Source organism: Bufo gargarizans, chromosome 5 (genome assembly GCF_014858855.1).
Source record: "Bufo gargarizans isolate SCDJY-AF-19 chromosome 5, ASM1485885v1, whole genome shotgun sequence".
Lineage (NCBI taxonomy): Eukaryota > Metazoa > Chordata > Amphibia > Anura > Bufonidae > Bufo > Bufo gargarizans.
This window is the reverse complement of record NC_058084.1, coordinates 398739820-398763294: the sequence shown is the minus strand read 5'-3', so window position 1 is coordinate 398763294 and position 23475 is coordinate 398739820. Positions and strand designations below refer to the sequence as shown.

General features: G+C 41.0%; 1 protein-coding gene across 1 annotated transcript in view; it reads right to left on the bottom strand.

Moving 5' to 3' along the window:
* Nucleotides 1-23475, bottom strand: part of DNAH11 (dynein axonemal heavy chain 11) — a 268017-nt gene that overhangs the window by 124667 nt on the left and 119875 nt on the right. Inside the window, 12 exon segments of the mRNA XM_044293255.1 lie at nucleotides 219-384; nucleotides 1668-1872; nucleotides 3829-4002; nucleotides 7651-7782; nucleotides 9866-10019; nucleotides 10444-10592; nucleotides 13814-13941; nucleotides 15926-16058; nucleotides 16857-16934; nucleotides 18783-18977; nucleotides 23142-23198; nucleotides 23200-23235. Coding sequence (XP_044149190.1) covers nucleotides 219-384; nucleotides 1668-1872; nucleotides 3829-4002; nucleotides 7651-7782; nucleotides 9866-10019; nucleotides 10444-10592; nucleotides 13814-13941; nucleotides 15926-16058; nucleotides 16857-16934; nucleotides 18783-18977; nucleotides 23142-23198; nucleotides 23200-23235 — 1607 coding nt within the window.

Here is a 23475-nt window from a genome sequence, read left to right as displayed (position 1 = left end):
CAAGTGTAACATCGAAAACAAATGTAATTCTAATTGGTTTTACAACCCTGTGTCCATCAGATGACCAGGATAACTTTTTGTCCACCAGAAATACGAGTTCCAATAGAATTGCTGAAAGTAGAGATCTGATGATAAAAGCATATTGGAAAATTGTATAACTCTTCATTAATGGATACTTTATTTCTTACTTTAATATGCAAACAAATGATCATTTTTACCAGTGGCCGTAATCGAGGTGCTGTCTGATCAGGGCATGAGGTTGGACAGTTCCATACTTGTCTACCTCAGGCATGTTCAAGTCATCAATGAAATACACCAACTTTTTGTTTCCAATAGGACCATAGTTACGCCCTGCTTTCTTCTCCAAAGACTTCTCAAGGATCCCTAAAATAGAAATTACTCATAGTAGTGTTATTCTACATACTTTGGATAAGAAACTTGCAGCCTGGAGGAAAGGTCTCCATGCACAACAACTAAGCACATTTGATGAATAAATAAAAATACCCTTAATAAAAATAGCATAAAAGATTTTACTTCAGGAAATTTATTTTAGAAATGTTCATGGTGACAACATCTTTTTAAGGCCTCTTTCACGCGACCATATGGCTTTTTCAGTGTTTTGCGGGCTGTTTTTTCCGGACCCGCAGTAATTACATAGAAAAAATTGGGCTGGGCATAACATTTTCAATAGATGGTTCCGCAAAAAACGGAAGACATACGGATGCATTTCCGTATGTTTTCCGTTTTTTTTTGCGGACCCATTGACTTGAATGGAGCCATGGACCGTGATTTGCGGACAAAAATAGGACAAGACTCAAAATCTAGCAGAACGGAATTGCGGACATACGGAAACGGAATGCTCACGAAGTACATTCAGTTTTTTTTGCGGACCCATTGAAATGAATGGCTCCGTATACGGAACGCAATAAACGTTCATGTGAACGAGACCTAAAGCACAGTAAGGCAACATGGATATTGGTAATTATTATACTTTGTCTGATAACCTATTTTACAAGAATAAGAAGGCTGAAATCAAATAGACTTCAAAGTGCATACAGTGTCTGGAAACAAGGATGCCAAGTTATGGAAAACCCATAGAAATATACATCATACAATACTTGTCTCAGGCATGTTAAAGGGGATGTCTCGTGAATTTTCATAGTAAAAGGACTTGAAATTAATAGCTCAAAGTACTTTATAGTGTTTCTAGCATAAAAATAAGCTTTTCATCTTTTATTCCAATGCGTCCCCTTTGCTACAGATGTTAATCCGTGCAGCTGGTGGTGGGCTCGGAACAGAATGAGTTTCCTTCCCCCTTTCTTCCAAATTTGTCCAAAATATATGTGGATTAATTTCTTAATGTATGGGTTGGAGCTCAGTTTTTTTTACCCAAAACCCCTGCATAGATTGATTACATTCTGTCTTCAGCCACCCAGAGCTTAGGAGTTACTGCATACTATTCATGCATTGATCTGATCTATAAAATAGTATGGAGGTCCTATGAATATATATGAAGATATCATCTGGTTTAAAAGTACGGGATTATTATAATCATTTGTGCATTCTATTTAATTCTAAAATAAATTTGCTTACAGTTAAAATATTTTTTTTTGTCAAAAAAGGTAGAAAACACATTGAAAGTAATTAGCATAATATATTATTCTTACTTTGCAGAGCGGCTGATGTAGTATAGTAGTTGAAAGGTACTTTGGATATCATGTACTGATCAGATAGGCCCTCTAGTCTGTCATTTAAAAACACAGTCTTGCCCACTCCTGCACTGCCGACCAGCATGACTGGCTTAGACTTTTTTATAAGAAGATCTGTGAAGTATCCAAGGCATGTGGTTTCAGAAGTATGGACGAAAACTGCCTATAATAAATAAAATAAATACATTAAAAAAATTATGAAGTTACTGCTTATAACTTGTATAATATTATTCCTATTCAGCGTATTTCTCTCAGGGATACACCCCTTTTATACTGCACTGGTGTCTGTTCAATTGGGTTGCTGCTTTTTACCAGCAAGAATAATGTATTCTGCTGTCATAAAAAAAATATATATAGTAGGCTGTAGGAAATCTGATAAACACATAGCATTCATATAGGTCTGTTTAAAAATGGATCAGTCAAAGCTATAATGGCTTAATTAAGAACAGAAGTCATGACACTCATGTGAACAGAACCTTATTCCCACTAAAGGTCTTAAAGGCGTTGTCACATCTCGCCATTACTAAGGAGAGATAAGATACAGTCACTCGACCAACTCGCGGCCAGGAAACAGCAGAGCGCTCTGGTGCTCTCTGTTTCAGTAGCTTCTATTGCGGTGCATAAGAGCTACAGAACCAGCGCAGCACAGCAAGCTACACTGCTTCCCTAACTCAGCAACACCATAGCTAGCTGTGCTACACGGTTTCTATAGCTCTCATGCACCGCACCGGAGCACTCTGCTGTTTCCCGGTATGGAGGTGGTTGGGACTGTGTCTCATCTCACCTTAGTAACGGCAAGATGAGACAACCCCTTTAAAAAGGTTGTGAAAGAATGGGGGGGGGGGGGGGGGGGAGAAGAACCCACCCTTCCCCATTCTGCAGAACTTGCAAAGGGAAGATGACCTACCTGGCTTCCATCAAGGTCAACATCCGGTATGACACCTTTGCAGTCAATCACTGTCCGCGGCGGTGTCTGGATCCCCTTGCATCATGTCATGAAGCAAGGGGAGTTGGTACCGCTGCGGATAGCGATTGATATCGCCATAATCAAACAGGATGTTGATATCGATGGAGCCAAGCGGACCATTGCAGACCTTCAGGAAATGGAGTGGGGAGCCGGAGCAAAGAATCCGGTAAGTCATCTTCCCTTTGCAGGTCAGGCAGTATGTGTGTGGGGAAGGTGTAAGGTTTGCCAAAACCATTCTTGCACAACCCCTTGAAAGTGAGTTTTATTAAAATTGGTGTAAAGGAAAACTGGTTTGGTTGCCCACATCAAATAGGGTTACTGGGCAATGGGCAACTAGGCCAGTTTTCCTTTACACCAGTTTTGATAAATATCTTCCTTCCAATTCCCCAAAATGTAAACCAAAACATACAATAAAACAGTCACAATGAAAAATCCAGATTTCAAGCATCTTTTTTTCTAATACTTTTTCAAATACATTTTTCAGAATTTGAAACCATAATCATTACATTCCATGAATACGGACTATTCTAAAGACACAATGAAATTTAATCAACAAGCAATCCCTGCCCCTTAAAGGCTATGTACACCTTTGGGGGCTATTTTATTTTTTATTATTGCATTGTCCTCATTTTGAGCTAAAAATATATATTTTTAAATTGGTCTTTATTAAAAATATGGCGTCCTTTTTTCTGTACAGAGCTGGGATGCTCTAGTAGCACCCTTAGGATTCTCTGTCCTTTCTGTCAGACCAGAAGCAGACAGACTCCTTATCTCTGCTCTATGACCTCCTTTCAGTTTTTGTCTTAGTGATAAGAATGTGGCTTAAATAAGTCTTTATGACCTCTCAGTAGTTTAGAGATGAGGTTTATTAGATGACTAACACAAAGTGAAAGTGAAAAGTACCAGTCACACAGCTAGAAAAATAGTTAACCCTTTATGACAGAACAGCTCAATATTTTTTAATAAAGGCCAATTGAAAAAAATGATTTGTAGCCAAAAATGAGTAACATGCAATCATAAAAAAAATTGGCTCAGAAGATGTACATAGCCTTTAAGCTTGCCTTCCTTGCTACCTGCTTTCAAGCATTTTCAGTTATTAGTAATGACAGAGTTTAGAACAAAAAGATATTCCTCAGTGACGCTACAATGTACCTGTAGAGGGGTATCTGGGTCCATATCAAATTTGGGAACTTTTTCACTCCAAAGGATGAACTTTCTGGTTTTGTTATCCAAATAATAATCAAAAACTGTTCCTTGGCCTGGAAACTTCACTGCTTTCATTTCTTTGATCCACCAATGACTGAATTCAGCTCTGTAGTCTATTAACTGGAACAAAACCGGCATGATACAAATAAATATGACAAATAAAGCTTCAAAGAGATAGAGAGAGGTTCCATACTTGCACCAGACTGTTCACCAGTTTTGCATTTTCTATTTGTATCTATTATGCTCCATATTCTGGTGTGCTAAATTCAAGGGGATGTCCAACAGATTAAAAGAAAATGAAATACCTTGCTTTAGTTAAGTACTGACTCCAGCTTCGTTCATATCTATCTCCAGCTCAATTTTTATCCATTTCACCCTCATTCTTCTCTCTCCCTTCACTACCAGAATACCAAAAGCTTCCCGTTTAATTCCACGCACCTTTCTAAACTACCTTTCCCATAATCCACTAACTGCCTTTGTAGGTCCTGACCTTTTCACTGGTTGGCTTGCTCACTTACTGTTACATGCCCCTAGCCCCTCCTGTTACCGTCTACTTGCTGTCCTCTGCTCATCCACCATCTATCCTCTTCCTGTCCACATCTCCTCCTCTGTTACGTAGTGACACTGCACTGATCCACTGCCGATTTCCCCTGCTCATCCTTACATGACCATACTGTGAGCAGAAAGGGGGTGGCTTTCATGGTGTAAGGCAGGCATACTCAACCTGCGGCCAGCCAGCTGTTTTAAAACTACAACTCCCACAATGCCCTGCTGTAAGCTGATACCTGTAGGCTGTTCGGGCATGCTGGGAGTTGTAGTTTAGCAACAGCTGGAGGGCCGCAGGTTGAGCATGCCTCAAGGGAAAATAAGCCACGCCCCCAATGTGGCATGCTTGATGATGTATTGTCTTGACAGGCAGTAAAGAAGAGGAGCGGCATGGAGGAGAAGACACTATGATTAGCGGGATGGATCAGATTTTCGTGAACCGGTAAGTATTACATGTTGTAAGTATGATGTACGGGAAGCACCGCTGAAACATATACTCTTTGTTAGGCCAGAATGCTATATATTGCCATGTTGGATGAAGGGGTGTAATTTATAGGGCTCCATAGCAAAATAAGATGGGTCCCAGCACCTAATGTCACAAAATCAATAAAACAGTAGCATCAGTAGCAATAATTAAAAAGATATGTAGAACAGAGTATCGGGAAAACCCACATTACAGTGCTGAATAGCAGAGAGACATCAACTTATTATTCCCCACAAAAAGGTACAATGGGAGACATTGATGAGGACTAGCTCTTAAAAAATGTGTCGCATCTCTGGCACTCTGTGTGCCATAACTCAAATCTACACTTGAGCTTTAAAGGGAACCTGTCACCTGGATTCTGGGTATAGAGCTGAGGACATAGGCTGCTAGATTGCCGCTAGCACATCCGCAATACCCAGTCCCCATAGCTCTGTGTGCTTTTATTGTGTAAAAAAAACGATTTGATACATATGCAAATGAACCTGAGATGAGTCAGAGCTTGAAAATATGACTCTTCTCTGGTCACACAAGTAAGATATGACGCTTTTATGTTCATTTGCATAAAAGGCGGGAAGTACAAAAATGCATAATACTTATTGAATTTGTCTGCAAATGAAATTAAAAATGTAATTTATATGTTTAGGGTAACACAATGAACATTTAGAAACGCTCAGTGAGGGTAGCATAGTAGAGGTGACAGGTTCCCTTTAAGTTATGCCAGTTTCTGGCGTACATTATAGTAAATCCGGCAGGCCATGCTGGGCACCCACCCACTCAGCCCTGCCCTTAACCTTAGAAAAGTGTTGAGAAGTTGAAAAAGTTATGGTGCAAATACTTTTATTTCTGGCACAAGTACTTTTACCCTAAGTTCACACCTGAGCGTTTTACAGCGCGTTCAAACGCGCTGTAAAACGCTCAACACATGAAAAGCAATGCTTCCCTATGGGAATGGTTCTCACCTGGGCGTTTTACAGCGTGTACGATCGCGCTGTAAAACGCCCGACGCTCAAACAAGTACTTGAGCTTCTTTGGGGCGTTTTGACGCGCGTTTGTGGCCATAGGACACTGCAGTCAATGACACAAACGCGCGTCAAACGCGCGTTTACTATTACAAAAAACGTGCATCAGAAACGCGCGTCAAAAACGCGCGTTTGGGAAACGCTCAGGTGTGAAAGCAGGGTTAGAGTACTGACCTGCCAAGTCCCACAGTGCACGCCAGTACTGCGAGGGAGTTCAATGCCGCTCGCTGCACCTGCCCTCCCCCGCCCCTGATGATTGACAGGTCTATTTCCTGCTGTGCACAGGAGAGAAATCTGTCAATCGTTGTCTGGATGTGGGTGAGGGCGAGGACTAACATCCGACTCATCTCCCTCATAGTGCTGACGTGCACTGGAGGGTCTGCCAGGTCATTACTCTTAAAAGCACTGACTGCCATCCCAGAAATGGCAGACCACTGAAATCAGCGGGTCTGTCATTATCCTATACCTTCAGTGAGGACAGCATAGTGCAGGTGACAGGTTCCCTTTAAGGAAATGTATTTTGCTTGTTGAACGTGTAATGTTTACCCATTGAAAAATGTATGGTACTTCTGGTGTTTACTAAGGCTACTTTCACACAAGCGGTTTTTGCGGATCCGTCATGGATCTGCAAAAACGCTTCCGTTACAATAATACAACCGCATGCATCCGTCATGAATGATCCGGTTGTATTATGTCTTCTATAGCCATGACGGATCCGAAAGTCAATGGGGGACGGATGCGTTTTCTATTGTGCCAGATTGTGTAAAAAAAAAAAAAACTGATCAGTCCCCTTGACATACATTGTGTGCCAGGACTGGTCAGTTTGGCTCTGCTTCGTCAGGAGGACAGCAAAACGCTGCAGGCAACGTTTTGGTGTCCGCCTCCAGAGCAGAATGGTGACTGAACGGAGGCAAACTGATGCATTCTGAGCGGAGCCTTTTCCATTCAGAATGCATTAGGGCAAAACTGATCCGTTTTGGACCGCTTGTGAGAGTCCTGAACGGATCTCAGAAACGGAAAGCCAAAACGCCAGTGTGAAAGTAGCCTTAATCAGAATGTTTGAAATATAAAAAAATAATATAAAATATTATATATATAATAAACAGATAAAGAATAAAACAGCAAACCAAAAACCATTCCACAGTCTTTGGGAAGGGAGAAAAATGATGTTATTTTACTGTGAATAATCCCATACAGGGTCCTAACCATATATTGCTTTTGCAACTAAGCATCTATCCAATATTTCTTAAAAAGGAGCAATAAAAACAGATTTTGCAGTGTGGTCCCTCGTACTCCACTCAATTCAGTTTATGGATGAAGGGGTTTAAAACTGTTAACTAATTTAATACGGTCAAATTTTAAAATGCAGACACCGAGTATTATTGGAACAGTATTGATGTAGACACACAGTTCCCCCATTTCAACTTTGATACCCTGAAGATGAACAAAGATGGGAATATCAAGAAAGAAAATATACAAAAGGACTTCGTAATTACATGAGTGTAGGAGAAAAGAAAGATAATAGAAGAAAATTACAGGGTGACAGGCAGAAATAAAGATCTTTCAGTGTATTATGTCATGTGCGTGAATATTTCACCCGCACAACCTTTTTAATATGCCAAGCCTTTCAATGGACTGGTAAATATATGACAAAGCAATTTTCTATCATTTAAAATACATGCAAATAAATAAATCCTCAATCAAAGTGTCACAACAAACCTGGTCTTTGTGTAGAGCCCCACCAAATGCCCAGATACAGGCAAAGACAAAATACAACTCGTATAGGTCTCTGGAAGAGTCATGAGGAACATTCTCCGGGGTCAGTAGACAATCAAGAAGAGAACACAGTGTCTGTAGTAAATGGATAACGCACTAACGTTATTATACAGACAAGTAAGTCAAATATTTTATGAAAAGTAAAAATACATTTCTGCAGAATCATTCACAGTTATTTTCCTCACTTTGATAGATAATTAAATAAAACATAATTAAGTTTACAAAGGAGACCGATCTGCCTTGTTGTCACATCAAAGCGCTGTGTTGAGATCCTCTTCTATGGGCCAGAATGGAGAGACACACTATAAGAGCATCTCCCATTCTGGCAGACCTGAGCTATCCTTGTATTGCATGGACAGGTGGCCTCCATGTAGGGGATAATTGGCTATAGACCTTACAGGAAAATTTCCTGGTGGGCCGATGCTCATGGGGCCACCAAAGCCCTCCTCTCTGCCACTGGCCAGGTACATAATGGGCTCTTAGTGGTAATTAACCCTGTGAGAATCACAAACTCACCAGGGACCACACATGCCCTCTGAATTCAACTGCTGTGGCCCACATCTCACCTCGTAAGCCCCCTGCTCCATATCTAAATCAGAGACAACTAGAGGAGGACAGAAAATGGCAGCTATTGATGTCCACAACAGAAGGAGAGCTTTTGGGGCAGTATATTGTGCTGCTCTGTAGTATATGGTTCTGCTGGGACAGTTTTTGCGCTATGGTGCTGCTTGCCCCGGCTATTTGTGTTGCCCCACCTTCTGTCAATTTGAACACCCCTACAACATTGGGCCACTTTTAGTTTTTTTTTCCAGGGCCACCCCTGCATCCATGTAATAGTATATTTCCCCTGCAGCGGCTGGCTGACTGCCAGGAATGGGACCTGAGGCGATCAGCTGATCACTGTAGTGCCCCCATCACTATCAGATTGTTGTGTCTGGTGGCACCAAGAAGTGAAGAGGACCCGCGAGTGGAAATTATATACGGTACTTTCCTCTTTTTTCTCCAGTTTTAGGTCTACACCTGAATTAATGATAGGGATTTGCTCTGGAAGGATCTGCTTTAGGGTCTGAATTAATTTTAGAAGTCTGCACTGGGGTCCAAATTAATTTTAGGGGTCTAATCTACTATTAATAAAAGACAACATATTTACTGTTGGTGTTCAGCTTGGACATCCACCTGACCGGAGACCAAGGTAAGTAGACCTTTACTAAAACTAGTTTAGTACCCATGGTATACAGCAAGCAGTGTCTACAGTTATAAATGATGATTGTAGCTACAGTTCTAATGCAGGAGACATTCTAGTTGCATTTTTGACCATTTCAGTTGCCATCTGGAGCTCTGCCCTGCTTTATTTGAAAGTAAATTGTATCATGTCATAATGCAACACAGAATGGTACGAAATAGATGATAATAAAGTTGGTAAGACACCCTTTTAAAAAATGATTTGATTTTCGGCATTGCACCATTAGCAATGTCTTCCTGTGGGCTCATTTGGATCCTTAAAATTGGTTTTCTCAGCCCAGAAAGTGAAGCCATATCACTATGAAATGTGATCACTTTTTGATCAGTGGGTTTTAACCTTTAGGACCTCCACTGATCCTGAAATTAAAGTACTGGATTGCTAGTTTGGCAATAGGGCCTCCACAATATTCTTCACATAAAAGAAGCTGAGCTGCGGTGCATGGACTGTACGGGGAAAACCTGTGAATGGGCTATAGCTAGTATCTATCTAGTACAGGGATCAGCAACCTCAGGCACTCCAGATGTTCTGAAACTACAACTCCCAGAATGCTCCATTCACTTCTATGGGAGTTTTCAGAACAGCTGAGCATGTTTGCATACTGGGAGTTGTAGTTTCACAGCAGCTCGAGTGCCAAAGGTTGCTGATCCCCGATCTACAGCAGTAGCTAATATCCTAGTGCTATGCCATAGCCTCATATGTAGATTGTTATTAGCGAGAAACCATATTTCGAGCTGCATGTATCCTATCGGTGACTTCAGTTCTGCATCTCATTACATCATACAGTATAATGCCTACTTGGTGCACTGATTTTTTTTTTTTTCAAGAAAACAACCACCTTTGCCCCAGCGGATTTTGTTACTAATTTTGAGGAGGAACATGTGTCTATCGTTTAGATTTACAAACACATCTTCTTACCTGAACCATACTGTTCTCTGAAATGGGTGTTATGGTTTTAATAAGCCCCGTCCTGAACTGCTCCAGGCATGGAGGCACATACTTGTCAAAAAGGATGGTGAGATTGGCTCTTTCTGTTTGGCTACTTCTGGTATCTATCCAGCTGGTCACATACCTGCAGGAGTCAGATAAAATATGTATCACAGATTTTGGTTTTTTACTAATTAAACTTAGATATTAATAAATCTTTTTTCTAAACCATTTTTCATTTCTGATGGTAGATGTTTCATTCTATGGTCTGTACACCATTAGATTGGTGGTCACCAAGCCGGAGCTGCTCTTAACAGCATTCAGAGATATGCTTTAAAGCGAACACATGGACCATATGAAACGGTCGTTAATCATTTTTAATAAAGATCAATTAGACATGCAGTTGATTCCTAGTAAAATGGCCTAGTAAAAAAACATAGTACAGCTTCAATTTAACACAATGGTGATGTTTGTCTTCATTCTGAGCCATATTATGTTTGAAAGTGAAAGCAATATTTTTTTAATATTATATTTTATTTACACAGTGAATTGTTTTATATAGTACTTACGGATTCCAACCCAGATCCTGGGGGTTGACATAAAGAATTCCTGCTCTAGAAACAGTGGCCGGAGTTGCAGTTCTCAAATGATGAATTTCAAAAACTAGACGCATTGTAGGAGTCAGAGGGATTCTTTCGTTGCTCGCAAGCGTCAGGACCTTCATATGAAACATAATATATGTATACATACAGTATTATATAATAATTATTTTAATATATATATATATATATATATATATATATATATATATATATCCTACATTTCTCCCTTCCAATTTAATACGAATGGTATTAAACTGCATTGAAGGGGTTGTCCGCTTTATTTATATTGATTGGCGGGGACCCACACCCGAAGGCCGTGCTGCCTTCCTTTCATTGTTTACCTGCTCGCTGTCCCAATTTCAATAGTGAGTAGGTGTAATTAGAAGTAAGGCTGAGTTCACACTTCAGTTATTTGATCAGTTATTTCCATCAGTAAGGGCTCATTCACACGAACGTGTGCTGCTCGTTGCCGTATTGCGGACCACATTTGCGAATCCGCAATACACGGGCACCGTTCCTTGTGCATTCCGCATCACGGATGCGGACCCATTCACTTCAATGGGTCTGCAAATCTGGAGATGCGGAACGGAACACTACGGAGTGCTTTCTGGGGTTCCGTTCTTCTGCACCGCAAAAAGATAGAACTTGCTCTATGTTTTTGCAGAACGGACGGATCGCGGACCCATTCAAGTGAATGGGTCTGTGATCCCCATGCGGCTGCCCCACGGACGGTGCCAGTGCATTGCGGACTGCAAGTTGCGGTCCACAGCACGGGCTTCACGCGGTCGTGTGAACGAGCCCTAATTGTAAGCCAAAACTGGTAGCAAAGCTTTGCTCATCTAAGCACAGCACATCCAACTGTGAGACTCATTTGTGAGACAGACATCAGCTCTTGCGACCCTGGTCTAGGATAGAGTGAGTGGCTCTACTGCAAGCCGTCAGATACACATATTTATCTCATTATCCGACATATTCCAGCACATAGCAGTGTACTATTGTCTTTTCTGCCTCAGTTTACATCATGACGTGAATGATTTTTGTATACCATATATAACTGTGGCAGTCAGTGTGTGCCATGATTTCAGACACCGCTGTATTTGATGTCTCTATGTGGTATTGTGCTGTTTTGTCCTAATTTTCATCTAATTCTGCCCTAGTGCCTATATTTATAGGTAGTCTTTGATATTGATTGCCCTCTGATGAATCTGGAACAAGAGGAAACGCGTCAGGGCATTCTCAGGAATTAGTGAGGGGTAACTGTTATTAGTCCTATGTATTATTGATGCTTTAAAGGGCATCTCAGGGCCAATTTAGGATAGTTAGGACCACGGAGTGCATCCACAATTAGGGTGCGACTCCGGGGACAGGGTTTAGGAGGAGGGAAGGATAGGGATAGATATATAAAAACCTTCACCACCCCCCTCCCTGCCCAGCTCTCTTGTGTTTTATCACCATTTTTGTTGTTGGTATTATTGGGGCTTATTGTTTGGTAATACTTTGAATTATATTTTAGATGTAACATAGAGATAAGGTGTAATAGAAAGATCTGCTCCTGTTCTGTGTTTTTAACCCGCACCCGGTTTTGGTTCACAGCAACTGATGGAAATAACTGATCAAATAACTGAAGTGTGAATTTAGCCTGAGCCGTCCCATTCACTTTAATGGGATGGCTCCTTCTTATACACTTGAATAGGAAGGAAATGTCCCACTGAAGTGAATGGGACGGCTTGTAATTACACCTGATCACTGTTGCTGTTGCGGTTGCGATGGCAAGCAGGTAAACAATGAAGACAAGGCAGCACTCGCACAGAGCACGGCCATCTCTATAATCAGCTGAACGGCGGGGCCCCCGTCAAACTGATACTGATGATCCATCCCGAGGACTGGTCATCATTACTGTATAAATAAAGCAGACAACCCTTTAATCGTAACCTGACAACATAATAAACAGTATAGTAAATTACTAAATAATGTACTTAGTAGAGCGTAAATTTGTGGACATCATTAAGAGCATCTATTGAGTTGGCCGGAGACACTTTACTGACTATTTCACAGTCTTTAATCTATGTAGGCTAAAAATAAAGGCATGTAAGGTATTAGGCTCCCAGGGGCCAGAACCCCGCTGATCTGATATTGATGACCTATCCTGAGCATAGGCCATCCATATGAAAACCTCTTTATAAAAGACCATGCAAGACTGCTGACAGTGCTGGGTAGTAGCTGGGGAGAGCAGGAAAAATATACCTTTTGTAGAGCTTTTAAGGAGTAGCGTGAATATGAACTTTTATAACGATAGGCAATGCTTCTGCCTATCTAGACATGGCAATGCACTGTGGAGTGCTTTCTGCTCTACGCATTCACCTGCTTCACAACCAGTGACAGCTGTAGCATCTAACCAGGACACATATCCAGTTCTCACTCAAAGCTCAGGGATGTGCAGCGCTTCAATGCAAAGAACACATCACAGTGAAGCTCCAGGGAACTCGCAGGAGCAGAACCTGGCAGAATAAAAGTTCATATTTACAATATTCCTAATTATAAAAGATCCACTGAAATACGCTTGGACTGTTCTCCACAGCACTTACCTAGCACTGTCAGCAGTTTCACATGGTCAGAACTGCTGGCAAATCCCCTCTAACCTTTATTATTATTTATACTATAAAAAGGAAACTGAATGCTCACATACATCAAGTAAACCTGCAGGAATGCAGAACAAAAAGTAAAGGAAGAAAGGTAACCTACTCTGTTCCATCCCTAGATTACACTATTCCTAAAAAAGGTATACCCACCTAAACAAGAGCGATCCCATACGGGAACCTAACGTAATATGCCTCAAGGGGTCCCAGGTAAAGAGCACCATCACTTACAGGATATAAGCAAACTGGTGAAATATAGGGAAACTAACACATGGTCATCATATCAACTATGAGAGAACTAGGAGGCAGTTATTATCAACAAGAGAATACAATGTCATATCCATCAAGCTATGATTATTAAGGCTTCATTATATAAGACAAGGGAGGACGCAACAAGTCCCATCCAGATGTAGGCATCCCAATGCATTCCCTACAGCAAAAGCCACAGTTGATCAGGTGGCAAGAATATGGCACTTGTCAGGGTGAATACGAGTCTCTTGTTTAAGGCATTTAGGGATGAAACAGGGTGAGTAGTTACTTTTTTTTTTTGTCTACTCCCCCCCCCCCCCCCCACAGTGTTACTCCAGGTTTTTTGATGACTTTTTTCCACTACTATATATATATATATATATATATATATATATATGTGTATCCTCTATTAGTGATACTCATGTACTTTTTTTTCATCAAGTGTTTTTCACCTTATTATCATCCATTACTGTGTTCAGTGATTCAATCCACATGGGATCAATGTCTCCATCAAGCACAATCCACTTAGGACCATCGTGAGTTATGTTTGCCTGTTCTCTCATAAGATTTGAGAAGAGACCTGATAAAGAAGAGAAACATCAACGTTGCAGTTTGTTCTTTGGCAGTGTGTAAAATGTCTACAAATGGTATTTGTTCTCAAGGAGAGAAATAAAATAGGTATTTTATTAAATTATATTACACGTATTATTATATTGTTGGGGCTCTGGTTAGAAGGGAACACATCATTTGTGTGTTCCCCTGTTGATCTTCTTTACAGATCCGTGTAAAAGCCTAGTAGCTCGCTGACAGAGGTGGATTTGTATACACGGACAGCTAGAGAAGGAACAGATCTAGTCTTCCCTGCATCTCCACCACTTTCCTCTGTCACAGGGAATACCCTCAACATCATCTATGATTTTAATTTCAATTAAGTTTACTGGAAACCTTCTAAAAACCAGAAACAGCGATTTCTGCATTCAGGATCACGTAGCTGAAAACGAGCAGTGTGCTAAGTAGGTTTTATTGACAGGGAACCAATGGCCACATGTAGTGCATCCGACCAAATTGTGTGGACTTTAATGCAGAAATGCTGCGGAATTGCTGCAGACGTCATCTGTTGTACTGCAAAGGGTGAAATATGCTTTAGATTTAAAATTTGCACCACATGTCAAAATACAGTATGTGTTGATTCCAGCGCAATGTGTAAAAGCGGTAAAACTCCCAGCATTTACATTACATGTAGCTGTACCCTCAGGGTTAATACTAGGATTGAGGAGCATGATCTGGCTGGCCTTGATGAAACAATAAATTAGATTTTATACCGGAGAGGTGCCGTGGAATTCCTGCTTCTCATTTTGGGTTATTACAAAAATAAAACACCAACTAATACGTTCACCTTTCAATGTCTACTTGTCCCTACTAAAATACTGCTTAATCTACCAGCAGCATGTTGTAGAGCCAACATGGCTGAAGAGTTAGTATAGCTTGTAACTTATTGACAGAGATCCATGCTCTTGTGATGCTGTGTGATCTCATTTAATAACTAATAGACCTCCTGGTATGACTATGCATACAGTGATAGCCTTCTATCACCAAGTAATACAGCCCGTTGGACTCCGAAGCAGGGATTTAATTCTATAAGTTGCATGTTATGGTGAATATTTTCCAACAAATCTATATATCAATCTGCACAGCTCTACAACATGCTGCTAGCAGATCAAATTGTCTGTTCACCATTATAGTTATTCTTTAGGAACCAAGCCATATTTGTCCCTAAAGGAAACCGGTCAGGTTGAACCTGGTGGCTGTGCTGGATTCACAGCTACACTGCTCTTTACTGCTGTATAATGTCCTCCATGCTGCTGCTTATGACAGTGTGCTACAGGGAGATAGGGGAGCAGAAGATCTTCTGTGTGTGTGATGTGCACGAGTAAAAGAATAGCAGCTAGTCTCTACCCACACAAATGGACAATTATAGAGCCTGCCGAGTGGAAAACTGGTGATGCAGGAAATGACTCAGAAAGTGTTATTCTTGAAATTCACACGATGGAATATTCTGAAAAGTCAACCGAAATCACCTTATTTTGGGTTACATGTATGATAGTGTTCAATTTATATTAAGGATTTATTATTATTTTAACTTCTCAGGAATCTCTTAAGGCATATATAAGATATCCCCTAAGAGTCACTAATACTGGGAAGCCATAGAGGCCATTCTAAGGTCCAGGGCTGTCAGCATTTAACCACCAGCCCTAGTGATTGCAATGACGGTGTTGATGGGGACAGTACAAAGTGAGCAATCTTCATCATGTACATGTTTGGAATCTTACCGAAATTACCTCCTGCTGATAGTATACAAGTAAGTCATATTAGGGTGAAGAGTTAAGGGCAATGGTAACTACATGATAGTGCTTAGTCAACGCAACACTAAAATTCTTGCCTTCCTCTGGATCAACTTGCAGGATAACAGCCGAACTGGATGGACAAATGTATTTTTTCGGGCTTATATACTATGTTACTATTGAAATATTGTTTACGAAATCAACTATTTCAATGATAATTACCATCCTTCCACTCTCGTGTGCTGGGGTGGATAAAGCCAAAGAGTTCATCAGTGGTCACCGCTTTGGGATTTAAATCATTCCACACCGGTTTCTGCTTGCGGTTTATATATGTCCGGTTTAGTGTCCTTAACACCTGAGCAGGTAAAAGTATATTAGAGAAGAAACAAAAGCCCTACCAATAGTTCAGATTCGTTTTATATTTTCCTATGCATTCCATTAATTTCCGAGTAGTTTCCTGATATAAATCATCAGTAATTACGAAGACATTCTGAGTAGAATGGAAGCAATTAAGTTATACAGACTGTAGTGTAATTAGTTGTGATGAAAGAGAATAAGTGCAGAAGTATTGTATGTGTGCAAGAAAAGAAATTATACAAATAACTGTCAGAAAGCCAGATCTCGAATGAAGTCACAAATTGCAGGTTAGGATTTTTCCACTTTTTCAAGGTCAATTTATCTGAAATTAAAATAGCTTAAAGGTATAAATTGCAATTGTTCACTTGTGCGGAAAACCTATGCAATGTTAATAACATTTACTTTTTAAAACCATCAAAACGATAACTGTTTAACTACTTCTATCCTGACGTGTTAAAAAAAAAAAACGTATGTATTGCACAAGAAGCTCCTCCAGTTTTTCTTTTTTTTTTTCTTTTACACATCAGGATAGAAGTAGTTAAACACAGTTATCGTTTCAATGGTTTTAAAAAGTAAATGTTATTAACATTGCAAAGGTTTTCCGCACAAGCGAACAATTACAATTCAGTATTATCTAATTTCACAAGTAACGTGAAGCGGGTATAGTTTGCAGACCAACATACAATATGTCACTTTTATATATATATATTTTTTATGAAACTGTTTCCGACTCTTTCGACAGAGCAAACAAGTGAACTTTTCGGCCTTTTGCCCACAATAATATTTCATCTCCTACCTTGCTTTTTCCAGTTCCTGCATTTCCAACCACAAAGACTGAGTGGCGCACAGCTAGTAACTCCTCCAGCTGGACAACCTACATGAAGACAGAGTCCACAGTGAACCACTACTGGAGATACGGAATATGACACATGGCTGAAACTAATTTCTAAACTTGACGCTGTTCAATTCTGCTGTGCTCCCAAACGGGCGCCACCTTTAAAGAGACGACATCCGCTGTACATGTACAGCGGGTGTCATCAAGGGGTTAATGATGAGAACACTGTGGTTTTGTAGTCATGGATTACAAATCCAAAAATCCTCCTCTCACCGAAGTGAATACAATTGCTTCCAATCTAGGCAATTCTCTGAGCCAAATACACCGGCGGCAGCACAAGCTCTGCAATACTTTGCTACAATGTATCAGTCTGGATCCAGGCTGTTTAGCTGACAGAGCGTTGCCCAGGCTAGAGAGTGAGAGCAGGACTTGGTACCTACTAGTTTGTGAAGAAGAATGGTCTCATTCACTCACAGCAAACTAAAGATGTGAGGGTGGAGAGAAAGTTGTATAAGTTTTCATTAGTACAGAGGACCTGGCCGCTCTCCGAACATGTATACTTTTGTAAGTAATCGATTTGGGATCTCGTTATTTGTTCCTCGGTTATTCCTCACAGAACTTTATAAACAGATTGACCGCTGGGTGCTATCAGTTGCAGATGTGTCTCTGTGCAGTCTGACACTGTCTAGTCGGTGCAGGCAGTGCTGGATTATGATTGGGGCACACCCTATTGAGTTATTAACTTATTTTAGAATATCTAGGATGAATAACGGCAGAACAGGGTTATAAGAAATGATGGTCCAGAATTGCCGTTTCATTGGGAATATAACTATTTTCTAAAACGGGAAAAAAAAATCACTGGTCTTTTATTTATGTAAACCCAAAAAATCTCTAACTCTTTCCCGACCACTAATTTCACAAGTGATGTACAGCAGCCTTAAAGTGGGCCTAAAGAATTTGATCAAAATATACACTAAGAAGTTCAGATTTAAAGGGATTGTCTCAACAAAGACAACCTCTTTCATGGAGTCGCTGTGCCAATCAGCACCGCTGCAAAACCATCTGGGGCCAGAAAGACAGACAGCTGCGGCTGTATAAGAGATGTAGTATTGTAGTATTATAAGCCTGCCAAGGTGACTGCCAGTTTTGCCAGATAGAGGGAAGCCCCAAGCGGCGGAGCTCCATCTAAGATGTCTATATCCCCTAGTAAGGCATATGCACAAGGGTTGCCTTAAAGGGAACATGTCACCATGAATAAGCAGTACAATCTGCAGGCAGCATGTTATAGAGCAGGAGGAGCTGAGCAGATTGATATATCGTTTTGGGGAATATATTTGGTAAAACTTTAATTCATTTAAATTCCTGCTCTTTCTGGGCTGTGAAGTCAAGCAGCCGGTCCCATCAGTCATTGACAGCCTTCCCTCCACGACTGTGCACACAGAAGGCTGTCAGTCACTGATAGGACCGGCTACCTGACTTCACAGCCCAGAATGAGCAGGAATTTAAATGTACAAATATAACTTTTACCGAATCTATTCCCCAAAACTATGTATCAACCCGATCAGCTTCTCCTGCTCTATAACATGCTGCCTGCAGATCAGATACCATGTTTAAGGTGACAGGTTCCCTTTAATAATACAACTCCTTTAAATATAGAAGTATGCTGTTTAATTTTTTTTTAAATATTTAATGTATCTATCATCTATCTATCAGCTACAGTATTTTGTGGTAAAGTTAAGTGTGAATACATTAAAGATGGTCAGGTTTTGCATCTTTGTCAGTTTAAAAAAAAACATGCAATAAAAGTTAACCTTCATGTTCATGCCAGATTTAGCTGTACGTTTTTTTAATGAAAGTAATTAAGAATAAATTGAGTTTAGTTTTTACTTTGAGAATAAAGCTCTCTTCGGGCTGCAGGTGAAGCTCGAGCATAGACTGCTTAACCATCTGTTCAAAGTGAAGGTCCCTCTTCCTGGGAACATCCAGTGCAGGAAACAGGTCACTGATCAGGCCCAGGAAAATTGGGACATCATCTGTTACTATCTTAGGTAAATTGAAGTCTCGTAAAGCTCGCATGAGTACCTAGAAGTAGGAATAAGGGGAAACACATTAATCTGAATTTATGCAAAGTCACTTTCTCCATGAAAAATGATTCTTATAAATGCTGAAGTAGTAAAATTAGGTTACAGGATTTTTTGTATTGCATAATAACAGTCTATAAGGTAATATTCCATATAATTTTATTTTTTTACAAAAAAGTCACTCCATATATTTTACATCTACTTCCTATATAGGAAACTTATCCCTCTGGATCCCATAGAGTTGAATGGAGAAGCAGACAGTTGTATGTCTGCTGCTCCATTCAAATGGGCAAACAAAGACCCCATTTTAATGATCAATGGGGGCTCTAGGGGAAGGACTAAGCCGGACCAGACGCTGTAGCTTATACTGGACAGGGTGGGATTTCAGCTGCGGGGAGCAGGTACACTGTAGGGAGCTTGTCAGATAAGCAAGCTGGGTGAAGTTTGACAGTAGCTAATACCTCATTCATACGTCAGTGTTCGGTCAGTGATTTCCATCAGTGATTTGAGCCAAAACCAGGTGCGGCTCTAAACACAGAACAGGTGCAGATCTTTCCCTTATACCTTATGTCTGTGGAGGCTCCAATCCTAGTTTTGGCTCACAGTCACTGATGGAAATCACTGACCAAACACTGACGTGTGAATGAGGCTTTATAAGCACGCTCTCTATTTAGCTGGACTCATAAAATGCTAATTTTAATATCACACAGGAAAACTTTCAAAAAGGGATTACACCGCTGTTCTGGCATGGATTTTCTAAGTCCGTAAACCATCCTCATTAGCTCTAAGAGATCTACATAATAATGTACGCAGCTCGTAATGTGCAATCTGGTGTCAGGTTCTCTTTTAATAGGACACAGTTTTGTTGCAATTGAAACATTATTCAGCAAGTATAAAAGTCTGACCATCCTATCAGTGTATATTTAGTAACTCTCTCTTAAAGGGGTGGTCTCACTTCAGCAAATGGCATTCATCATGTAGTCAAAGTTAATAAAAGGCCCTTACTAATGTATTGTGATTGTCCATATTGCCTCGTTTGCTGGCTTGATCCATTTTTCCATCACATTGTACACTGCTTGTCTCCAGGGATTATGGCTCCATTGCAATTCAGCAGCAGTGGCCGTGCTTGTACACTGGAAGAAAAAGTGCAAGCCTCTCTGGTGGCCGGGACCATGGGTGTGTACGTATCTGCACTGTGATGGTAGTCGTAACCCCCGGACAAGAGCAGTGTATAATGCAATGGAAAAATGAATCCAGCCAGCAAAGGAAGCAATATGGTCAATCACAATACATGAGAAACTGCCTATTATTTACTTTGTCTACAGAATAAGGGCTCATGGACACGGCCGTTGCCCAGCCGTGGCCGTATTGCGGCCCGCATACGGCGGGTTCACAATACACGGGTACCAGCCGTGTGCACCCCGCATAACGGATGCGGACCCATTCACTTGAATGGGTCCGCAAGCCGGCAGATGCGGTGTGGTGCGGAATGGAAGCACGTTCAGAAGCCCACGGAAGCACTCTGTGGTGTTTCAGTCCGTGCCTCCGCACCGCAAACAAATAGAACATGTTCTATTTTTTTTACGGTGCAGACGGATCACGGACCCATTCAAGTTTAATGGGTCTCTATCCGTCCCGGCAGCCGCACGGATGTTGCCCGTGCATTGGGGACCGCAAATTGTGTGCATGAGGCTTTTTGCTGAAGTGAGACAACCCTTTTAAGCCAAAATTAGAGCTTCTAAACATGCCTTGCATTCAGCTTACAGTCTTGCTATCCCTGTTCAAAGATTTTTTTTCTCAATTCTCCTTGAAAGATGCTTATTGTTCATAAATATGATTTGCATCTCTTCTGTGCATGGTGTGTTTAGAAACTACCCACGGATTTATAACACTATTCACATATAGAGATATCAACACCATTTCAAAAGCTTAAAGGGGTTATCCAAAGTGTAAATCATGCCCCCCAATGCCCAGGCCCCTCATATATAGATTTTACTTACCCCGCTTCCCGGCACCCACGTCACTCCCGATCCCCTGCATGGCCGCCACTGCATCTCCCTGTCGCATGGATCAAAACATCCGCCGACGGAGGGAGCAGCGAATCGCAGGCCGCAAAGGGGATCAGGAGCAACGCCGGTGACGGGGAGCAGGGCAAGTATAATCTACATGAGGGGCCCAGGCATTGAGGGCATGTTTTAGACATTGGATAACCCTTATAACTTCTTGCACATTGAATCTATTTAGTGCTGGTTTTGATGTATGTTTTGGGGGTCAATCAAGTTTTGTTAAAAATGGTGGCACATACAATGGGAATAATATAGAGGTACAGGTCCTTCTACAAAAATTTGCATACTGTGATAAAGTTCATTATTTTCTGTAATGTACTGATAAACATTAGACTTTCATATATTTTAGATTCATTACACACGACTGAAGTAGTTCAAGCCTTTTATTGTTTTAATATTGATGATTTTGGCATACAGCTCATGAAAACCCCAAATTCCTATCTAAAAAAATTAGCATATCGTGAAAAGGTTCTCTAAACAAGCTATTAACCTAATCATCTGAATCAACTAAATAACTCTAAACACCTGCAAAAGATTCCTGAGGCTTTCAAAAACTCCCAGCCTGGTTCATTACTCAAAACCGCAATCATGGGTAAGACTGCCGACCTGACTGCTGTCCAGAAGGCCATCATTGACACCCTCAAGCAAGAGGGTAAGACACAGAAAGAAATTTCTGAACGAATAGGCTGTTCCCAGAGTGCTGTATCAAGGCACCTCAGTGGGAAGTCTGTGGGAAGGAAAAAGTGTGGCAGAAAACGCTGCACAGCGAGAAGAGGTGACCGGACCCTGAGGAAGATTGTGGAGAAGGACCGATTCCAGACCTTGGGGGACCTGCGGAAGCAGTGGACTGAGTCTGGAGTAGGAAACATCCAGAGCCACCGTGTACAGGCGTGTGCAGGAAATGGGCTACAGGTGCCACATTCCCCAGGTCAAGCCACTTTTGAACCAGAAACAGCGGCAGAAGCGCCTGACATGGGCTACAGAGAAGCAGCACTGGACTGTTGCTCAGTGGTCCAAAGTACTTTTTTCGGATGAAAGCAAATTTTGCATGTCATTCGGAAATCAAGGTGCCAGAGTCTGGAGGAAGACTGGGGAGAGGGAAATGCCAAAATGCCTGAAGTCCAGTGTCAAGTACCCACAGTCAGTGATGGTCTGGGGTGCCATGTCAGCTGCTGGTCTTGGTCCACTGTGTTTTATCAAGGGCAGGGTCAATGCAGCTAGCTATCAGGAGATTTTGGAGCACTTCATGCTTCCATCTGCTGAAAAGCTTTATGGAGATGAAGATTTCATTTTTCAGCACGACCTGGCACCTGCTCACAGTGCCAAAACCACTGGTAAATGGTTTACTGACCATGGTATTACTGTGCTCAATTGGCCTGCCAACTCTCCTGACCTGAACCCCATAAAGAATCTGTGGGATATTGGGAAGAGAAAGTTGAGAGACGCAAGACCCAACACTCTGGATGAGCTTAAGGCCGCTATCGAAGGATCCTGGGCCTCCATAACACCTCAGCAGTGCCACAGGCTGATTGCCTCCATGCCACGCCGCATTGAAGCAGTCATTTCTGCAAAAGGATTCCCGACCAAGTATTGAGTGCATAACTGAACATAATTATTTGAAGGTTGACTTTTTTTGTATTAAAAACACTTTTCTTTCATTGGTCGGATGAAATATGCTAATTTTTTTAGAAAGGAATTTTGGGTTTTCATGAGCTGTATGCCAAAATCATCAATATTAAAACAATAAAAGGCTTGAACTACTTCAGTTGCGTGTAATGAATCTAAAATATATGAAAGTCTAATGTTTATCAGTACATTACAGAAAATAATGAACTTCATCACAATATGCTAATTTTTTAAGAAGGACCTGTATAGGCTGGCGTAAATTACAGCTTTCACGGAGTTAGATACCAGCAGACAAGCAAGCTGCCCTTTCCACAAGCGGAGAAAGCAGCTGCAGCTTCTAGCATGGAGATACCTCAGAAAAGTGCTGGTACATACCTGTAATAGAGTAGATGCGATTTGCTATGGCTCGTCTAAATGAGCATACTGAGGAAGTCATATTCTAATCAGTGTGGCAAGAATGAAAAGAAATGTACCTGATCTTCTGGCCGGTTGCTGTCACCTCGTTTTAGGGAGCCTGCTACAACAAGAACAGGACTTTACAGCTCTCAGGCCCCAGTCATAGTGATCCTGTACATGGGTTCATCACATAAAAGAACAAGTATTAACATTTTCATAGATAACTTGTTGAATAGATTCTTAAAACTTCCAAACACTCTATACATTGATGAAACTGATTAACATTCATGCATTACAGTCTAATAGTATTGATCTTTCAACAGGAGGACCTGTCATAGTCATGATTTTATTTGAAATGTAACTTTATGTTTAAGAAGAGAGCAGTATAAAGGAGTGCGTGCATGCTATAAA